The following is a 22,386-nucleotide window of genomic DNA, read 5'->3' as shown; positions in this document are numbered from 1 at the left end:
CATATTATTCATATTATGCTACAGCGCCCACAAAACATAAGAAACGTTTGAGTCCCCCAGTAGAGATGTCCGTTCTCTATCCACTTCAGGATGTCTTAGTCCTCCGTTTTCTTTTTGTGTACTCGCTCAGGGACTCAAGTATTTCTGTATATAACACAGGATGATAAGGGAATTTGAATTTATTTGTTTATTTATTTATTTATAATATACTGTAATATATTAAATATACTGCAAGTACAGTGACCCCTCGGTTAACGAACTCAATCCGTTCCAGAAGGTCGTTCGTTAACCGAAACTATTGTTTCAATGGGTTTTTGGGTAATTAGTTCCAGCTCACCGAAAATTTCCTAAATTCAACAAAAATGGTAGAAAAGTTCACTTACTTTGAGGTGTGTATGTAGAAGGCTCCTGGATGATGATGATGATGATGGGAATTAGAATGGGGGTGGAGGAGAAGGAAGAAGAAAAGGCATTGGGGTGGAAGAGAAGCCACCCCATGGCACCATTTCATCCATAAAATTTTAGTTCTCTTGGTGTATTTCAAGATTATTTTCTTTAAATCAACACTGCACTGCATTATATATTGTCAATATGTAAAATATATTTCAAAATGACCAATAATTTGCTTGGAAACACAGAAAAAAAGCGTTTAGTTGAAGAGAGTCTCAAGCAAGATGTTACCTACACTGAAAACAGAGAGAGACTAACGCCTGTCTGGTGTGTTAACAGGCTGGATGGCACACCAGAAACTAGTTTCTTTCCCTTAGTTATGTTCAATAGTTGTTAAAATGACTAAAAAAGTTAATATTAAACTTTTAAAATTATTTAATAGTATAAACTTCTTGATATTTACTAAAATAGTAAGGAATTTAAGCCCTAGAACCGATTAATGTATTGGCAGACTGATACTAAAGCTGATTGCCCGGTCAGTGCAAGCGAAAACATGTTGAGGTCGGTTCGTAAGAAATTCGTTAACCGAATTTTTGTTCGTTAACTGAATTGAAGATCCTTATGGAAGGCAGTTCGTTAACCGAAATTTCGTTAACCGAGGCGTTCGTTAAACGAGGGGTCACTGTATTTTCTTTAATTTATATACTTTTTCTCGAAAAAGGGAGGCTACCATTATACCTGGTAATGTACATTTATGGTGGTCGTTAAGGACCAAACTCCGAATCCATGACGTGACTTCTGTTCATCATTTATATCCTAAATTTACCAATGTAGGTAGTTTCAAGAATTAACGCAGTCATTTACTGAATATTCTTTGCAAAAAAATAAGTTTCAAATGAACTATTTATAGGAGATAAGTATTATGATCAGTAAATATACAGATATGCATTACTGACCACCTCCGAACACAAGGACGGCTAAAAATAGCCACAGGCGGTCACAGTCAAGGTCACTTTCCCTTTCTTGCCACTGGCAAATGGGGGGAGGGTGGTGATGATAGCAGCTGTGTTTATTACCGGGGTATATTGTTCTTTTAAAGTATGTTAGACTGGTTTATAATACATTTTTATTATTTTAATATACCGGTAATCTTCATTTTAATACAGCTTCCCAAACGTAAGTTTCAGTATAAAATAATTAGTGGTACTGTAGGACCTTGTGAGTGGTTTACTGTATACATAAATATTACATAAATTATTTCTGCAATTCTTCACAAACAAAACACATAAATCAATTGAATATGTGATGTCGAACATGAACTGTAAACACTGTGTGTGATGTAAAGAGAGCGCGGGTGTACAATGCTATGTAATTTGATTTTCTCTTTTATTTAAAATTTTGCAATTTACTTATAATATATAGGTATACTGTATACATAAATATTACATACATTATTTCTGCAATTGTTCACAAACAAAACACATAACTCAATTGAACATGTGATGTCGAACGTGAACTGAAGCCATAACAACCATTCGAGTGGAATCGCGTTAGAGCAAACGAGTTTGCGTTTTACAAATATCGCTCCTCAATTCATAAATCGCGTTGTCAAAACACGCGTTATAGCAGAACTCACTGTACCACCTCCCCTAGCCCCCACAGGCAAAAACACGGAAGCCATTGTTGATCACCGACCCTCGCAACCACTGGTTATAGAGGTGAAAATCTCACACGTGGGCGCAACGCTGTATTCCACAGAGTGTGTGTGAGAGTGAGGCGGAGCGGACAACTACGTCATCAACATGGCGGCCAAACAAACGCTATCATTGATGCGCTCGGACGCTTCCCGCGAAATCTCCGTTATTCAAGAGAATCCAGACGTTATTATTGAAAATGGGTATCTATTGTAACTTAATTATTGGCGAGATCCTTCTGTAATGAAGATGAAGTCATTTCTGAGATTACTAACAAGATAGTGGAATTGGGTAAACAGCTTGAGTTAGAAATTGATAATGAAGATGTTGAACAGTTGGTTGAAAGTGTAGCAGAAGAGCTAAGTAACGAGGATCTTATCGAACTGGAAGCACAGAAAAATGCAGAGGAAGAAGAGAGTCTAAATGTAGAAGAAGAACCTGCACCTCCCCAAAATTTTTCAGTGAAGCAAATGAAAGAGGCACTTGCTACTATTAATAAGGGGATGCAAATGTTTGACGGAATGGATCAAAATGTTGAGCGTTTTGCCAAAGTTGACAGAATGGTCCAAGAGTCACTTGCTTGCTACAGGGAGATTTATAATGAAAAGAAAAAGCAAACTGTGTGGTCTAAATTGGACATCTATTTTAAGAAGTCCCCCATTGCTGTCTCCTCATGCCCCACCAGTGCTGCCTCTTCACTCCCTAAAGATGATCCAATACCTTCAACCAGCAAGTTTCCACAGTACATAACCTGTCTGAAGAAAGCGACATTGATGACCCACCCAGCCCTGTCTCCTCCTCTGCTTCATCCAATTAATATAGTCTCCATGTATACCTGTAAATAGAAAATTATGGGGGCCCCATGTGCATTCAGCTGACTACATTAAAGGTAAGTGCACAGTAACACTGTATCCATTCTTCATTATTGATTACTTTTACTGTACTGTATTTCATTTTAGATTTTATATGTATTATTTTTTGCATTTCCGATTTACGACCATTCCGATTTACGACCTGGATTTGGGTCCCTAACCCCGTCCTAAGTCGGGGAGCAGTTGTACAGTATTTTATTGTTTTTTATTTATTATTGTACAGTGTACTGTACAGTACTGTATTTAGTTTATATTTAATGTTTTGTTAATTATATTACCGGTATACAGTACTTTGTATGGAACCAATTACCCAATATCCCATTGAAATAATAAATTCAGTTAACGAAATTTTCTGTTGACGGACGACTCTGTTGAACCAATTGTGTTCGTTAATCGAGGGACCACTGTACAGTACTGTACTGTACAGTACTTAACAAAAAGGAAGGAGGACAAGCCACTTTTTAATTCACATTTGAAGGATCAAAGGTTTTGCTACTTGGTTGTAGCTGTCATATGTCATCTATTATCACATACTATTTTATCCAATTTTAAAACTTTTCTAAACTATTCCTGTGCAGAATACAGGTAATCGTCGGATTTGGAACACCCGGCATACGGACCTCCACTCCTACAAGTATTATAGTGATATCTCCATTAGCTGGAATAATTGGTGCAGAATACTTCGGGGAATGAGAAAGTTTCAGGTAACGAGACGAGTCTCTCAAAACCAGAAAAAATCCCTCATCCCTGGAATTTTCCACAACTTTCCGGGTAATGGAAAAATGTTCTTGGTAGTTTCAGAAATTGTGCATTACATCTTCGCTCAAAGCTGGAAAAAATCCTTCATCTCTGCAATTTTCCGGATGACGAAAAACTTTTTTTAGAGGTTCCAGAAATTGCACATTTCATCATCTCTTGAACCCATAAAAATATCCCTCGTCCCCAGAATTTCCGGGTACTCGAAAAATTTTCTCGGAATTTCAAGAAATGCGCCTGATTTTCATCTCTCAAACCTGGAAAAAAAAAATCTCCCCCATTCCCAGAATTTTCCGTAATTTTCTGGTTACTGGGAAAATTTTCTTGTAATTTTCCGAGAAAATTTCAATTCCAGCTATCGGAGATTTTCGGTTAAGAGGGATTCCGGCTAACGGAGATATTAATGTACTTTTATGCCCATGTTTCCGTGTTTTGCTCATATCGACAAACCTTTTTTAAAATACCCGGTACTGCCACTGATTGGTAAAACAGTGGAATTCAGTCACTTGAATGCGGGAAAAGACACAGTAGGTGGGCGTACAGCACATCCCTTCTACTGTAACACATCTACTGTACTTTGTTTGAGTGGCTCCTACATGTTTAATACAGTGGTATAGTTTTACATTGATAATTCATTTGGTGAACAAAATTTACATTTATTGTACAGTACTCCATCAACGGATAATGTGCATTATTTAATAAATTACAGTACTGTAATTCTTAATTGTTTTATATAGTGCATATTTATTTTATTGTACAGCTACTATATTATATTGTATTATTTATACTGTAGTATGAGTTTATGTATTTATGTTTTGATAACTGTATTAATTTATTTATTTTTATTAAAGATGTGGTTTTCACCTGCATACAGTACCTGTATCTGGGGACTAATTAATTATTTGTCATTATTTCAATGGAATTTTAGAAACACATTTTCAGGAACACATTAAGTCGGTAAACCAGGGACTGGCTGTACTGTATCTGACTCAATCATTATGTGGTAGATGTGTTCCAGTTCACTTATTTGACAAAATAAACATTGTAGTGAATAATAAATTTTCCTAAACCAAATATCTGCTGGAATATTTAATTATCTAGCTCATATATTATTTATAATGTGCAATAATTATGCTTTCAGATAATGTTAGGTCAAGGAGTGTTGAGGGATGGTCGTTCCCTGCACGAAGCATATGGCTGTGACCTAGATAAGCTGGTTGAGGGAGACAGAGTTGGAGTGATGAGAACATCACAGGTAGGAACACCAGTTTGGTATATATCATATTTGTTTGCATGAGAGATGAATTTGTCTTGAGAAACATGCATGTACAGTATAATGATGTTTAAAATTAATAAAGTCACCATTTGGCCAGAAGGTTATAAAGTACAACACAGTATTGTAATGATAATACAGTGTATATGAAAGGTTACCTTGTTGAGGATCCTTTTAATGGTGTTGCCCTAATATCTGTTTTTGTTTTCCATGATTTTGTGTATCCTATTTTGGTTCTTCCTTTACCTGTCAAGAGTTCATTTCAGTTGTCAGGATAATGTCGTAGCTTCAGCATTGGGGATGAGGTAATGTATAGCTGCAGGGTGCTATCCTGACTCTCAGATTAACCCATGGCCATACTGTATATGCTAAATATTGTGCCTTGAGCTTATGTCATATGTACAGTATTGACCTTCTCTGAGCTGCTTATAATGTATATATATGAGTTTGATTTTTAAAGTTCCTGCAGCGTCTGAAATGTCCCAGAGTGATTAATATACTGTAGGAAAAATATGACACGTTGCAACCTCTCCAGATGTGGCATGGGTGTGAGGCCTCCCCTTTGTGTAGGCTTCAGTATCGTTTTCACCATGCTAGAGCGCTCGCCTTACAAAACCATTCCCAGATTCATAACATTCTTTTTCAACAATCACTTGAAAACAATCATTATGAATACATGTGCAGTGATAGTGATGACATATATCATGGCCCAGAAATATGTTACGAGCATTGGTAGCAGCACTCCTGGTGATGATAGTGAGTGGGTGCAGCCACAGATAGTGCAACCATCACCCATACCTGCTACTCCATGCTCTCAAGATCCACCCTCTACTTCTGGCTTTCAAGATGCTGGTGCCTCTTGGCTGTTTACTCCTAGAGCAGCTAGTAGAAGGCAGAGTCTATCATGGAAAAGAGGTTACTTCAAGGAAACAACCAGCCCAAAATCCAAGGAAGTGAGTGAGGAGATGTGGTCCCTCTGTCCTAACCAGGCACCACACCACCTTAACAATGTGGCCTTATGATTCCAAAGAACCAGACCCAAACGGCCTAGACATTCCTCCTCTTACACAAATGGTGCTGTTTCAGCAACCTCTGTTCCTCCAAAACGCTCTTCTAAATCAGTTGAGGTTGTTAGGCAAGGTGTGATAGGGAGATGGAGAGTGAAGCGAGATGGTCGTGTGGGAGGCGAAGAGGTTTGTTTACTGATCCTGGCACCACTAGGACCCTCCCTCCCCCTTCGCCACCCACACACAGGCCAAGCCTGCCCCCCATCCCAATTCCTTGCTAACTTCACCAGTGGGAATTATCAGCAAAACATTCAAGTGATCAGTGCAATGATTGGTTCTCTAACAGTGAACCAATATGGGCACTTTGTCGGTGACCTTCAAAGTGCCAGAGATGAGAAACTCCCTCTCTGTTTATGACAAATATTGACAGATGTCTAGCAGTGTACTACGCCATGGAAATTCTGTTGGTGGCTGTCAAAGTGCTGCCATTGAGTTAAAGGCTACCGTGGACAAACACATCCGTACGTCCACAACAACAGATATCAATAGATGTCCAACACTAAAGTATTCCAGGCGCACCTTGTACAGTTTAAAGCAAGGGAACGGATACTAAAATCATTGAACATAATCCATGCTTGTAGCCGCAAACAAGGACGTCATAAACAGAAGCCCATCAGGACCATCATCTCCAGTAGAAAACTAGAGAATCCTATTCCTGACAGACCGTACCAATACACTGAAGTTCCCCGAATATGGTACAGTCTCACCTCCTCAACACTATACAGTGCAGCGTCACTTCCCCAGCCAACATATTCGAAGAGCTCGCTGCCACAGTCCAGTCAGTTGCTGCCAACGTCGTTGTCATGTGCAATGCGTGTCAAATTGTTCTTGAAACCTGCCACATTGAGGGATATCAACTCTTTCATCACCTTCCTACACATGGACGTGGAGGGTGCGTTGCCCTCTTCTATCAAGATGAACTATGTCCGTCACACCTGGATGTTTTAGTCTCAGCTGATGTGGAGGCATTATGGATATGTGTTCTGCCATGTACCCACCCTCGCCACACTGCCTATATCACATACTGTGTGGCATACCATCCGCCTCACTCTTGCACCAGAGACCTTGCATCAATCACCTCATTACCACCTCAGAGTTAGGTACCCATGTGCCAAGCTAGTATTATGCTAGGATTATAACAAAATTGACACACTGATATCGAGAACCAGCTGCTACTATCACAAGCTGTGAACTTCCCTACGCATGGTTGAAACACCCTTGACCTTATGTAACTGACTTAGCGGACCAGTACCAACCACCTCAACCAATGCCTCCTATCGGGTGTAGCACACACCTGTCAGTGTTCTGGTCTCCAGCTCCCACTTCTGTAACAATGTCATGAGCGTTTCCCGCCTGAGGGTTCAAGCCAATCGCAGTGAGTGTGAATGCCTTAGGCCTGAACCAATAAGAGAACCTGTGAGACGTGACATCATGAAGAGGTGGGCCACATCAGGTGGTGTCCCTTTGTGGGCGACACATTTTGAAAAAAGACAGTCTGGTTTTGGAGAGAGTTAACTGTGGGTGTGTGTGGGTGTCATTTCCTCACATGGTGGGGTATAATGTGAGTACTGTTTAGGTCTTATCCGCTTCACAAAATGTACTGTGATTCATGTGACCCCTGGTTAGAGAGCTAGGAAGATAGGCTATTGTTTTGAAGTGTAACTGTTCATTTTGAGTAATGTCGTTAATAAATGAAGAGCTGTTATGATAAGTTCTCATTTCCCTTGTGTTGAGTAAAACATTGTCATGCATGTCGTAGGTATTATGCAATGATACAATGACCCATAAGTAAAAACATAATTATTTCACATTTAAACATAACTATTTCATATTTCCCTTAGTGTCCCCTTGGTGTGTGAGGGTCAACTGTAGGCTTACATTCCTTAACACCCTTCACCGTTCCCCTCAAACATAAACAAGTCTCCCAGTCTCCCTCCAGTCTAACCACATCATCTCACAAAGAAAATACAGAAGAAAAGAGAATAAAAAAATATAAGAAGTAAATAAATAAAAAGAAATGAATAAGAAATAAAAGAAAAGAAAAGGTAAGCATAAAACCCTTTTTTTTTATTAATTATTGTTACACTACCGGCCAAGTGCAGAGACACTACATCAAGACCTACAGGCCGATTACTGACTACAGTGCATCTCTTCGGGCAGTGGATAGTTCACCATCCTTGGACTGAAGTACTTCGTGTGGATGACGTGGACACCAAATGGAGAAATTATACCAACATCACCACGGAAACTCACCACCACTTCCCCGATAAGTCTGTCGGATCACACCCAGCTGACTTGCCCTGGATCACACCTCGGATAAAAAGACTTATGACCACAACCGCTACAGGACCCTTCGCAACCAAATCATCCATGAACCATGCACTGCAAACAAGTCCCACTACCCAACCAACTTGCAACACCTGAAGCAGACCAAAATCAGTCTGTGGTATGGTCAGCTTAAAGAACTCTGTGGACTAAACAATAAGACACGTCCCCCCTCCCCTTTCTTAGCCATCTCACTAATGATGACAGCTGAGCAATCAAACAACCATTTCGCAACTATATGCCAGAAGCTCTCCCTGCTTAACACAACCAGTCTCCCTGCTTACCTACCATCTCCTTTTCCCTCTGATTTAGTAGAAGAATTTGAAGTGGCAAAACGTCCGGAAAAACTGAAGTTAAAACACTCCACCACCCCCATTGACTTACTAATGAAACTACAACCAAGATGCCCAGCTGACTGGAAGACCTAAAATGTGTCACCAGTGCCTAAGTCAACCAGCCCACAATCCTTAAGTGAGCTATGTCCCATTGCAATCAGCCCATACCCAGCTTAATATGTGAAAGTTACGTGTTTGACTGGGCTTATGTTGATATTGCAGGCGCCATAGATCGTCAGCAATTTGGCAATATGAAAACTTCATCCACTACTCACTGTCTTGTCAGCTTTGTCGTCTACATATACCGCCATCTTGAAAAATGAAAGACGTCTGTGGCTGTCACCTTCATTGACTTCACCAAGGCATTTGACCTAGTTGACCACAATTTAATCATCAACAAAGCTATCGACCTTGGGTTTCGAAGAAGTCTTATACCGTGGCTCACAGACTTCCATAGTGACCGACGCCAAGCCATACGCTTCTAAGGGACTGTCTCTACTTTTCAGTCGCTCAACTGTGGCTTCCCCCAAGGCACCAAGATGGGACCGCTCTGCTCCCTTATACTTATCAATGGTGCCCTAAGAGAAACCTATGTTTGCTGGAAATATGTTGACGACCCCACCATTGGGATCAGTCTCAACTACTCGGCTCCTGACTACACTGCCCTCCAGGATTCATTGAACAGTCTCCAAAATTGGGGCACCAATAACCACGTCTCCATCAACCATACCAAGACCATGGTCATGCACATCAACCTCTCCTCATTACTTTAGGCCCCTACACACTCCAGGTTGTAGACTCTGCTAAGCACCTCGGCATCACTATACAGTAGATAACAAACTAAATTGGAAAACACATATCAGTGAAGTTGTCAAATCCTCCAGTTTTCGTCTCCACCTCGGAGTTCCTGTGCCTGAGCTCCTCAGTGTTTACTCAACATTCAAACTTCCCAAGCTCACCTTTGTCTCCACTGCCGGTTCTTCCTCTTTAAATGTCACACAACTTAAACATCTAGAAAAGTGCAAAAGAGGGTATGTGAGATTAATCTCTCCCTTTCCTACTCCACATATCAAGACGCACTTGGCACACTGACCCTCTCGGCCCTCTTTGACCATCACCATGATCTCATCTGCAAATTTGGTGAGAAGCTTCTGCACCATCCTTGACACTGGCTCCTACTTCCACCCGAGATCCCTCGTCCGCGAATTGCTGTTCGACACCACAAATGCATCCAGCCCATACGAGCATGTACTGATGGCTATAAGAACAGCCCAGTCCCAACCGTCGTAAAAATTATCAACAACTCGTAATCAACCTGTGTATTCACTTCCAGTCAATGTTACCTTTTTAGTGCTGTCACTATGTTGAAATGTCTTGTAGTATGACCTTCTCCCCATCTAGTTATTATATATCATATGTGTATCACTTGTTACTTGTATATTATTTGTCAATCAAGAGATCCATTCCTCAATTACAGGTCACGCACGCACGCACGCACGCACGCACGCACACACACACACACACACACACACACACACACACACACACACACACACACACACACATTTTCCGTGTGATTTTATATATATATATATATATATATATATATATATATATATATATATATATATATATATATATATATATACATACATACATACATACATACATACATACATACATACATACATACATACATACATATATATATCAACCTCTTTCCTCCGACGTTGTCCCAACCCCTTCCATTACTTTAGGCCCCCAACACTCTCCGGGTTGTAGATACCACTTTGCTCCTCGGAGTCACCATAGACAACAAACTAAATTGGAAACCACACGTCAGTGAAGTTGTCAAATCCTCCAGCTTCCGTCTCCACCTCCTCAGCTGACTCAAGTCCCTCGGAGTTCCTGCACCCGAGCTCCTCAGTGTTTACCCAACATTCATACTTGCCAAGCTCATCTATGCCTCCCCTACCTGGTCTTCCTCCCTAAATGCCACACAACGTAAACCCCCAGAAAAAGTGCAAAAGAGGGCATGCAAGATTATTCTCTTCCCTTCCTACTCCACATATCTCAACACACTGACCCTCTCGGCTCTCTCTGACCATCACCACGACCTCATCTGCAAATTGTTTGGTGAGAAGCTTCTGCACCATCCTCGACACCGGCTCCTACTTCAGTAGAACGTCGATATAACATGAGATACGTTCCAAGACAGGTTGCTTTAAACTGAATTTGCACTAAATCAAAGTGTTGTTTCAATGGAATAATTTAGTTTGGTACTTGAGAGAAACACAAAATACTAAAAAGACTGAGAATCTACCCAGATGCACCTCAGCCCATCTCCTAGAATAAACAAAACATTGTTTTTTATAGTATTATGTTAAAACAAACACTCAAAAATCAACACAGCTGAAGTTATGGGATGTGAAATGGTCTGTTTACTCGGGATCAGCCGATGGGAAGATTGGAGGGGGGGGGGGGTGAGGTGATATGATATGTTTGACAGTTGATGCCAAGGTCTAGTGCTTATTGATTTATCTGTCTTTAAGAGTGACTAAGTTTTTCTCTTATAAAATGTCACTGAACTGACATGTTCTAATTAATTTTATTACAAATGGCTAAAATTTTTATCTCGTGCAATATTAAAATTATTCGCTGTCTTGCAGGATTCTAGCAATGCAAATTATATTCTCCAAACTTTAGTCTGTGATATTATACAGCGGGGTATGCTATAACGAACGGATCCTACTACGAATATTCCTATAACGAACGGTTTTACCTATAAAATTGAGAATGCTATAACGAACGAAACTCCTACAACGAACATAATTTAATTTTTTTTTTTTTCTAATTTATTGTTTTATTATTACAAATATTTATGATATTCTTTATTTCAGGGGTTTAGATGCATATTTATGCACTTTTTTACAATTTTTACAATTTTATATTATATTTTTCAGTGTTAAGTGGTTGTATTTGGGGGCCTGGAACGGATTAATCCTATAACAAACGAATGCTATAACGAACAAGGTTCTAGAACCAATTAGATTCGTTATAGCATACCCCACTGTATAAGATAAAAACTGTAAGCCTATAACCACCCAACCCTGGGGGGGGGAGGAGGGGAGGCGACAGTGACATGTTTGACAGTTGGCGCCGAAGGTCTAGTGAAATATTTATTTGTTTATTAATGTCCTTTAGATTGAATTTTTGTTTTTTGTTCATAAAATGTCACAGAAGTGACCGGGGTGAATATAATTTACATTGCTGGAATTCTTATAAGATAGTAATTAATTTGAATATAAACATGCCATAGTTTGCACTAGACAAAAAAAATTAGTAATCATTTCGTGCATTATCTTGAGTTCAGGTGCTCCTCTACTTAAGAACGTTCAAAGATACATACATCATCACTGAGGGGAGTTACCTGCTAGACCAGGTGTTTAATGTGGATGAGACTGGATTATTTTGAAGAAAATTCCAGATAGAACAAACATTACCTGAGAGAAGAGTGAGCCAGGTTTTAAGGCTGTATTAAAGATTATAGCTGTACTAAATATCCATAATCTTTTCATTTTTTACAATATGTTTGGTATCTTCAAGAGTAAAGTTGGACTTACAAACAAGCCTCAGGAACGTAACTCGTTCGTAAGTAGAGGAGCATCTGTACATGTACAGTACTGCTTTGCCCTTAGGACAGTGTAGCGTGCCCAGAGAAACATTAGACGCTAATTTAAAATATGATGCGCCAGATTGACTCGCACAAAATAGGAAAGATTCGCTTTAAATTAAAACATTGTCCTATATTGTGGGTGTCGCTTTAAATCAATCTGAAGTTGAATCTCTTTAAATCAACGTTCTACTTTACCGCCCGAGATCCCTCGTCCGAGAATTGCTGTTCGACACCACAGATGCATCCAGCCCATACGAGAACGAACTGATGGCTATAAGAACAGCCCAGTCCCAACCGTTGTAAAAGTTTTCAATAACTTGCAATCAACCAGTGTATTCACTCCCAGTCAATCTTCCTTTTTACACTGGCACTATGTTGAAATACCCTGTAGTTTGAGCTTCTCCCCACCTTGTTATTATATATCATATTTGTATCACTTTTGTTACTTGTATATTATTTGTCAATCAAGTGACCCAATCCCCAATTATGTAACTGCATATTTTCAGCCTTTTGGCTGCCATGCTCTTTCAATAAATCGTTAATTATTATTATTATTATTACACACTGTTACGCCGTCTCTTAATTTACTTTAATATCCAGGTTTTAGGTATAAAAAAAAGTGAAGTAAATCAAAAGGGAATAAAAATAAATAAAGTAAACCTTTAAGAATTTAATTACATTAAATACTAACACAATAAAGAGCCTCGTAGGCTGTCACAACAAATTGATTCACTATCGAAACTTTTAAGACACAAATGATACTAAAACATCGAAACATCAAAAGAACTGCTTTAATATATAGAATAAAAATAAAACACTGGATTACGTTAACACTGTGTAAACATATAAACTAACTAACACTGAAATTAACTATTGTGAAATAACACTGAATTACTTAAATGTAACTAAGCAAACACTGATGGACACATAAGAGACATGAATAGGTACTCACATAGATATATCACATTGGTGGCGACAGGAACAACACAGAAATAAAATAAAGCATAAGTAACAGGTGACGGGTGTCACTCAAAAGAACGTGAACTGAATGACGAGGACTGGACTGAACTCCTTCTGCTGGTGGGGTACTGTATATAAAGTCGGCTCCCGCTAGTGCGACACGCCGGTGAAACATGGGTCGTTTAACGATGCAGATGGTCCTTAGAGAAACAAAGAATGCTTGTTGCAATACTAAATGAAGAAATAAGATGGGCTTGAACAAATAATAACAGTTAAAACCTTAACAGCACAGGGTAAGGTGACTAGAATATATAATAGTAAGTATAACACATTACAGGAATAGTATGGAACAACATGGAAGCATGTTATAAAAAATAATAGAAAAATACGACACGGTCGTAACACTTCTCCCCATAAAATAAAATTTTGGCTTGCACAAATTTTGATATGACATAAGTGTTCATTCTGTGGGTCTAGATAACAGATGAGCCAGAACATTGTCTGAACCCTTAACATGTGTAACATGTAAATTATAGTTCTGAAGGTACAAACTCCAGCGAATTAATCTCTGGTATTTTAACTTAAATGTTTTGAGAAACTGCAATGGTTTGTGATCTGTATAAATTACAATAGGCCTACTTGGTAATAAATAATAATTGAAATGTTGCAAAGCTAGGGTAATTGACAGCAATTCTTTTTCCACTGTTGCATAGCGGGTTTGAGCGGGATTGAATTTTTTACTATAAAATGCCACTGGGTGGTCTACACTGTCATCATCCTCTTGCAACAGGGCAGAACCTGCAGCAAGATCACTAGCATCACAGGCTAGCTTGAAAGGCTTAGAAAAATTAGGGGCTCTCAAAATAGGGTATGAGCATAATACATTTTTCAAGCTTTGAAAAGAATCCTGACACCTTGAAGTCCAACAAAAAATATAACCCTTCAACAAATCAGTAAGGGGTAGTGCCAACTCGGCAAAATTACAAATATATCTCCGGTAATAACCCACACAACCCAAAAATCTGCTGCTTGTCGTTTGTTACATGGAACAGGCATCTGAGAAATAGTGTCACACCTTGCTGTGGGAGGAGCAAGTTTCCAACCCAATTACATGTCCCAGATACAAAAGTTGAGCACAAACAAATTCTGACTTAGTAAAGTTTATAACAAGTCCTACATTTTCTAACTCCGTGAAGAGAGCGTCTTGCTGACATAAGTGGTCTGACCAAGTGTCAGAAAAAAATTACATCATCTGAATATACTACACAACAATTGGCCGTGACTTGTGACATCAGCCTTTGAAAGGTGGCAGGGGCATTGCAAAGCCCGAAAGGCATAACATTAAATTTATAGGTCTAACCTAATGTCACAAAACTGGAGATGTCTTTAGCACTACGGGTCAATGGTACATGCCAAAACCCTCGAAGGCAATCAATCTTAGAGAGGAACTTGGCGTTCCCGATTGCTTCGAAGCAGTCGTCGACTCTTGGTAGAGGGAAGCTGTCCTTGCTGGTGACGGCGTTGACCTTGCGGAAGTCGATGCAGAATCGAAGAGTGCCGTCCTTCTTCGGTACTAGAGTGACTGGTGAGCACCACTCGCTGGTTCAATGATGCCCATGGACTCCATGTTGGCCAACTCCTGCTTCACTTCCTCCACCTGGCTCGGATGGATATGGTAGGGAGCCTGCTTGATAGGCTGAGCAGAACCAACATCAATATCATGCACCACGGCAGTGGTACAGCCAGGCCTGTCTTGGAAGACAAGAGGATGTTGTTGGATGGCGGCCAGCACGTCAGCTCTCTGGTGTCCCGGTAGATGCTGTAGCTTCTCCTGCAACTCCACGGAGTTGGACTGCCAAACCCTGACTGATGACAGGGCGAGTGGACTTGCCCCTTCTTCCTCTTCTTTCTCACCGTCTACCAAGAAAGTGTCAACGGCACACACGGGAACTGGATCATCAGCAATAGATGGGGATGCTGGGCGTGTGTGGTACAGCTTGATGGTGTTGACGTGACATAAGCGCTGTAGTCGGCGCCTGTCAGGGGTAGAGATAATATAATTTGTGGGGCTTACCTTCTTCACCACTCTATATGGCCCACTGAACTTCGCATGGAGCGGCTGTCCATGTCTCGGCAAGAGAATGAGAACTTGATCTCCTATCTGAAACTCTCTGTGTCTGGCACGCTTGTCGTACCATGTCTTGGTTTTGGACTGCGACTGCTGTAAGTGGTCTGCGGCAAGGCTCCAACATCTTAGAAGCTTCTCTCTAACATCTCCTACTATACTTAATACGCTAATACTCTCTTCACTACTACCTAACAATCTATCTCTAACTATGTGCAAAGGACCTCTTACTTGATGAGCGAAAACAAGCTCGTAAGAGGTGAAACCTGTGGTTTCATTCGGGGCATCCCGAAGAACAAACAAAATATAAGGTAAATCTATATCCCAAGAAGACTCATACTGCTAAGCATACTTGCGCAAAATAATTTTTAAGGTTTGGTGTGAACGTTCTACTGCACCCTGCGTCTGGGGGTGGTAAGGAGAAGATACACAATGAACTATTCCCAACTCTGTTAGGGCTTCCTTGAAAACTTTTCCTACAAAATATGAAGCACTGTCCGTTTGAACACGGTACGGCAACCCAAAGTGGTTAAACAGGTCAAGCAAACATTTAACAAAGGCCTTAGCAGTAATGTTCCTTAGAGGTACAGTATGCAAGTACCTAGTGGAGGTATCAATGACTGTAAATAAATATTCAAACCCACGAGAAGTTTTAGGCAGAGGGCCTACAATGTCACACTGTACTGTTGTAAAGGGCTCAGATACGTGAGGTACTCTTACAAGTGGAAAAGGTGGAATAGCCTGATTGGCTTTGCCTACCTTTTGACAAAAATGACAGTACTTACAATTTTTAGTGACATCTCTCCTCATACCTGGGCAATAGAACTTTCTGGCCAGTCTGTTGAACGTCTTTCGGACACCTTGATGTCCAGAAAAGCGACCGTCATGGGCCAGAGTTAGAACATGTTGTCTGTAAGTGTGTGGGAGAACTATTTGAGTGACAGACGCCCAGTCCGTGTCTTCCTCTGACATAGTCGGTGGGAGCCAGCGGCGGCACAAAACACCGTCTTGACTGAAATATCTCGTGGTAGGGCCTGAATCATTGGCAGAATCGGACACCAGGTCAAACAAGAGCCGTAATGAATCGTCTTGCTCTTGCTCAGTTATTAAAGCAACTCTCCCGGTCACAGCATTAACTGCGGAAGAAATGTCTTGGGAAGCAATTGGGTTAGCAAAAAGTCCTTCTAAGGAAAGTGAATCATCTACATCAGGAGTTACATTATGATCATTAGTCATTGACATAGAACGAGTCACAGCACACAAAGGGAAAACACTGGGCATATCATCTTCAAGTTGTTGCAGCTCTGCGGTAGACTGGTCTTTCCTGCAGCACAGGAGGTGGGGTTACGTTCCCCATTTGACCTCCCGCCAAATCGTTAACGAGTATGAGGTCCACTCCAGCAACAGGCAGCTCGTGCACGCAGGCTACATAAGCTATCCCTGAAAAACAAGAAGACTTGACACGTACTAAAACCAAAGGAGCTATACCTTGACCCCAAAGGGATCCCAAAACGACGTATTTGTCAGTCTTCCTCGCCGCAACAACACCCTCTTTGATGAGAGTTTGGAGACAACCCGAGTCTCTCAAAATAGTGACTGGTGTTTTGACACCATCAACTTCCACCGTGCCTTGTGACAAAAAGGGACGAAAGGTACCAACGTCTGGGTCCTTCGCAAAACTCTCCTGGGAAAGATCAAAGTTTCGTGAGGCGAGAACCGAAACTGCACTCTCTCGTGCTTCACCTTTTGTGGAAACTAACGCTATTGGCATGCTGTCAGCCTTGCTCAAACCAGCCATCACTCTGACTGGTGACGTATTAGCCTCCTCAATAACAATCATTGCTGGTTTGCCTGTATTTGGCTGCAGCCTTGTCCAACAAAACTCTGCCTTATGACCTGGCTTTCCACAGAAACTACAAGTGTATGTAGAAAATTTGGACACCCCATTAGGTTGCGAACGCGTCCAGCTCCTCCTGTCACGCACAAATCTGTTACGCACAAAATTACCATTGTTAGTATTCCCTTGTCTCGCTCTGTGGAGAGAGGGATTAAAAGTCCTTTGAACCTGTGGGGGCATAACATCATTGTTAGTCCTACCATGTCTCAAAACAAATCCATCAGCATGCTTAGCAGCCTCTTCAATAGTACTAAATTCCCTATCTAACAAGTATACTGCAACCTCTTTGTTTTTGGTTCTCAAAAATTCCTCTGTGAGCATTAACTCACACAGGGCTTCAAACTCGCTCACTTCCTTGGAGTGTAACCACTTTGAGAATACCTCTCTTTTACTCCTAGCAAATTCAAGGTGGGTCTGCTCTGCCTTCTTACGGAGGCCACGAAAGCGTTGTCTGTACGCTTCAGGAACAAGGGCATAAGCCTTCAAAACTTCCTCCTTAATACATAAATAATCATTAGCGTCACTGTCTGTAAGAGACGAAAAAACACACAGAGCCTTACCTGCAAACGCTTGTTGAAGCAAAATGGGTCAAAACTCTATAGGCCACTTTAAAGTGGTAGCAAGTCTCTTGAAAGCAATGAAAAACTCATCAACTGTTTCCTCTGAAAACGTGGGCATTAGCCTAGCAGCACGTGCTGGATCAAAATGAGAAAAACTAGATCTGGGGGTGAGGCCATCGGTGTTAGAAGAGTTACTCTGACCGAGCTGTATACGCAGTCGCAAGTTTTCTGAATCTGCTTCTTTCGCTTTAGCTTCAGCTTCCGCCTGACGTATCCCAACTCTTTTCGCTATAGCTTCAGCTTCCGCCTGACGTATTCCAACTTCTTTCAATTTTATTTGCGACTCGAGAAAGCGTAATTCATCATTCACTGAACGTGACTCATCTACGTTAACTTGACTAGCTTCACCGTGGTCTTCTCTTAAACCAACATCAACACTATCTTCAAACAGCTGACTTCTTACCGCGTTAAACAACTTTGCTTTACTGACGCTGCTAGAAATTACCACACCATAATACTCGCAAATTGATCTTAACTCATGTGTATTTAACTCTGAAACTTCCTCAATGGAGGGATTACTTGATGCAAATGCAGGCACATCATCTTGGTTTATGATAACCATGATGGCTAGTTGAGAAATAAAAAAAAATAAACACAAAAAGAATATCACAAGTGTCAAAAGGTCGTTAGTGAATCCTGGCAAGGTTGCCAAAACTATTACCCCGTCTCTTAATTTACTTTAATATCCAGGTTCTAGGCGTGACCAAAAAAAAAAAAATTGAAGTACAGTGAGTTCTGCTATAACGTGTGTTTTGATAACGCGAATTTGCTCTAACGCGGTTTTTGAATTAGGAACAATATTTGTATAACGCGAACGCTTGTTTGCTATAACGCGATTTTTGCTTACTATTTCTCCAATTTTGTGGTATTAACTGTGAATATGGTAAAGAAGAATATCTCCAAGAAGCGTTCTGGTGATAGAATTCCCGGTGATGATTGTAAAAGAAAGGATATAACACTTGAAGAGAAGCTCGATTTTATCAACCTCAAAATCACCCTTCTCCCCCATCAAGTTACATTCATATTTTTTCAAGGTAAAGTGTTACATTTACTGTATGATTTCATTATTAGATATGAATGTAACATTTATTTAGACTGTGCTATCCTTTGTGTTAGGCTAACTACTAAATTTTTTCGATTTCGAGTAATCTGCACCAAACCCTATTTTCTCCATAAGCCCTGTTATTTCTATTACGCGATTTTCTATAACACGATATTTTACAAGAACACAATTATCGCGTTATAGAAGAACTACCTGTAAATCAAAAGGGAATAAAAATAAATAAAGTAAACCTTTAAGAATTTAATTAAATTAAATACTACAGGTTGACAACCCTTTATCCGAAATTCCGAAAACCGAAAAGCTCTAAAAACCGAAAGTTTTTTGTGGGCGTTTTTTTTTTTTTTTTAACACAGTTTTAGCTCACCCAGGCACAGATCACTGACCCACATCAGTGCCTGGGGGGGGGCGAAAATGTAAAAGTAATTAATAATAACTATTCATTGTAAATAAAAAATTTAATAAAAATACACCAAAATAAAATAATAATGATAATAATAATAATAATAATAATAATAAAATATTAAAATAAAATTAATAATAATAATAATAATAAAATATAAAAATAAAATTAATAATAATAACAATAATACTGTAATAATAAAATAATAATAATAATAATACAGGTTGTACCTCTCTAGTCCAGCAACCTCAGGACCTGACCGGTGCCGGACCATGGAAATTCACCCTTTTCCTGGATAGATAGTGACTTGTGCTTATGCTTGGAAGCACTAGCACCACTTTTTCTGCATCATGGTCTCTTTGAAGACATATTGGAGGGTTAAATGTCGTATAGTAGCTTCTCAAATTTCGCGAGTTTTTAATTCAACGTATTTTATTGGAACACACAAAAAAAAATAAAAATTTTGACGGCGGAAACTTGAATTTCGACGGGTTTGAACGGCCCGCCAACGTGCAGATGACGTGCATAATCGTGTAAACAGCGTCATTTCTCTTATGTAGAAAAGATTCATTATTGTTTATTACTGAATGTCTTTTTATTGAATTAATGTTTATGTGTGCAAAATGAGCAATACAATTCATTAATAATACGTAGAATATTAAAACACACGAGGAAATGACACAGCATTGTTTTCGTTGATTACAAAACCAGTGACTGACTGGTTCTACATATAAAACTGAAGAAAATAAGACCTTGGTTGTAGCTGTAGTAAAATTAATATGGTTGTTTTAAGTAATGTTATTTAATGTTAATAAATGGAACAATAGAAGTAGCTAACGATAATGGTAAAGAAAAAGAGAGATCGCATATGTAAGTGCGCATGCGTGAAAACATATCTTCATTACTTTACATAAGAATATGAAAGCAACACTTATTTACTGTTCATATACAGTGGGGTATGCTATAACGAATCTAATTGGTTTTAGAACCTTGTTCGTTATAGGATTAATCCGTTCCAGGCCCCCAAATACAACCACTTAACACTGAAAAATATAATATAAAATTGTAAAATTGTAAAAAAAGTGCATAAATACGCATCTAAACCCCTGAAATAAAGAATATCATTAATATTTGTAATAAAAGAACAATAAATTAGAAAAAAAAAAAATTAAATAATGTTTGTTGTAGGAGTTTCGTTCGTTATAGCATTCTCAATTTTATAGGTAAAACCGTTCGTTATAGGAATATTCGTAGTAGGATCCGTTCGTTATAGCATACCCCACTGTATATATTTTAATTAATGTTTCTGAATTTGTTTTTATTGAATTAATGTACGTGTGTGCAAAATTAACAATACAATTTATTAATAATACGTGGAATATTAGAGGAGACGAGACGGCTGTCGGCATTGTTTATGTTAAAGCTTACGAAACCAGTGACTGATTGGTTCTACATATAAAACTGAAGAAAATAAGACCCTGAGTTTAGCTGTAGTAAAATTAATGCAAAAAATGAATATGGTTCCTTGAGGTACCTGTAATGTTATGTAATGTTAATAAATGGAACAATATAAGTAGCTAACCATTAATGGTAAAAAAAAAAAGGGAGACTGCTCGTATGTAAGTGCGCACATGTGAAAATATATCGTCATTACTCTACATGAGAATATGAAAGCAACACTTATTTACTGCTCATATATATTGAAGGGTTAAATGTTGTACTCTGTATAGACAAGGAGAGAGAGAGAGAGAGAGCAGCCGAACTGCCGGATGCAAACAAACCTTAATTTCCCGCGGCTTTTTTTTTTAAGTGGATTAGCCCACCCGGGCATAGGTCACTGACCCACATTGGGGCCTGAGGGGCAAAAATTTAATACTCCTGTAATAATAATAATAATTCAGATAAGTAAAAAATAAAAAAATAAAAAAACTGCCTATCTACCTATTGGACAAACTAAAATCGTTCCGGACCACTGGAGTTTCCGGACCACAGAATGCCGGACTAGAGAGGTACAACCTGTACAAGAATGAAAAAAAGATCAAAAGTGAGAAACACAACCTAGACTTAAGAATTATTATTATTATAATTTTTATAATATTTTCGACCCCCAGGCCCTAATGTGGGTCAGTGATATATGCCCGGGTGGGCTAATACACATAAAGAAAAAAAAAAAACCTAACCATTCTGAAAACCGAAAAATTCCGAAAACCGAAATGCCTCTGGCCCCAAGGGTTTCGGATAAAGGATTGTCAACCTGTAACGCAATAAAGAGCCTCGTAGGCTGTCACAACAAATTGATTCACTATCGAAACTTTTAAGACACAAATGAGACTAAAACATCGAAACATCAAAGAACTGCTTAAATATATAGAATAAAAATAAAACACTGGATTACGTTAACACTGTGTAAACATATAAAATAACTAACACTGAAATTTACTATTGCGAAACAACACTGAATTACTTAAATGTAACTAAGCAAACACTGATGGACACATAAGAGACATGAATAGGTACTCACATAGATATACCACATTGGTGGCGACAGGAACAACACAGAAATAAAATAAAGCATAAGTAACAGGTGACGGGTGTCACTCAAAAGAATGTGAACTGAATGACAAGAGGACTGGACTGAACTCCGTCTGCTTGTGGGGTACTATATATAGGGTCGGCTCCCGCCAGTGCGACACGCTGGTGAAACATGGGGCGTTTAACGATGCAGATGGTCCTTAGAGAACAAAGAATGCTTGTTACAATACTAAATGAAGAAATAAGATGGGCTTGAACAAATAATAACAGTTAAAACCTTAACAGCACAGGGTAAGGTGACTAGATTATATAATAGTAAATATAACACATCATTACAGGAATAATATGGAACAACATGGAAGCAGGTTATAAAAAATAATAGAAAAAAATACGACACGGTC

The 22,386-nt window shown here is 39.3% G+C and overlaps 1 protein-coding gene across 1 annotated transcript in view; it reads left to right on the top strand.

Moving 5' to 3' along the window:
- Positions 1-22,386, top strand: part of LOC121855917 (neuralized-like protein 4) — an 84,219-nt gene that overhangs the window by 52,978 nt on the left and 8,855 nt on the right. Inside the window, exon 3 of the mRNA XM_042351111.1 lies at positions 4,854-4,967. Within this exon, the coding sequence (XP_042207045.1) occupies positions 4,854-4,967 (114 nt within the window). The remainder of the gene's footprint in view (positions 1-4,853; positions 4,968-22,386) is intronic.

The sequence above is a fragment of the Homarus americanus genome, unplaced genomic scaffold (assembly GCF_018991925.1).
Source record: "Homarus americanus isolate GMGI-L3 unplaced genomic scaffold, GMGI_Hamer_2.0 scaffold19117, whole genome shotgun sequence".
NCBI classification, from domain to species: Eukaryota; Metazoa; Arthropoda; class Malacostraca; order Decapoda; family Nephropidae; genus Homarus; species Homarus americanus.
Note: the sequence above shows the minus strand (reverse complement) of the source record. Positions and strands in the feature narration are given on the sequence as shown.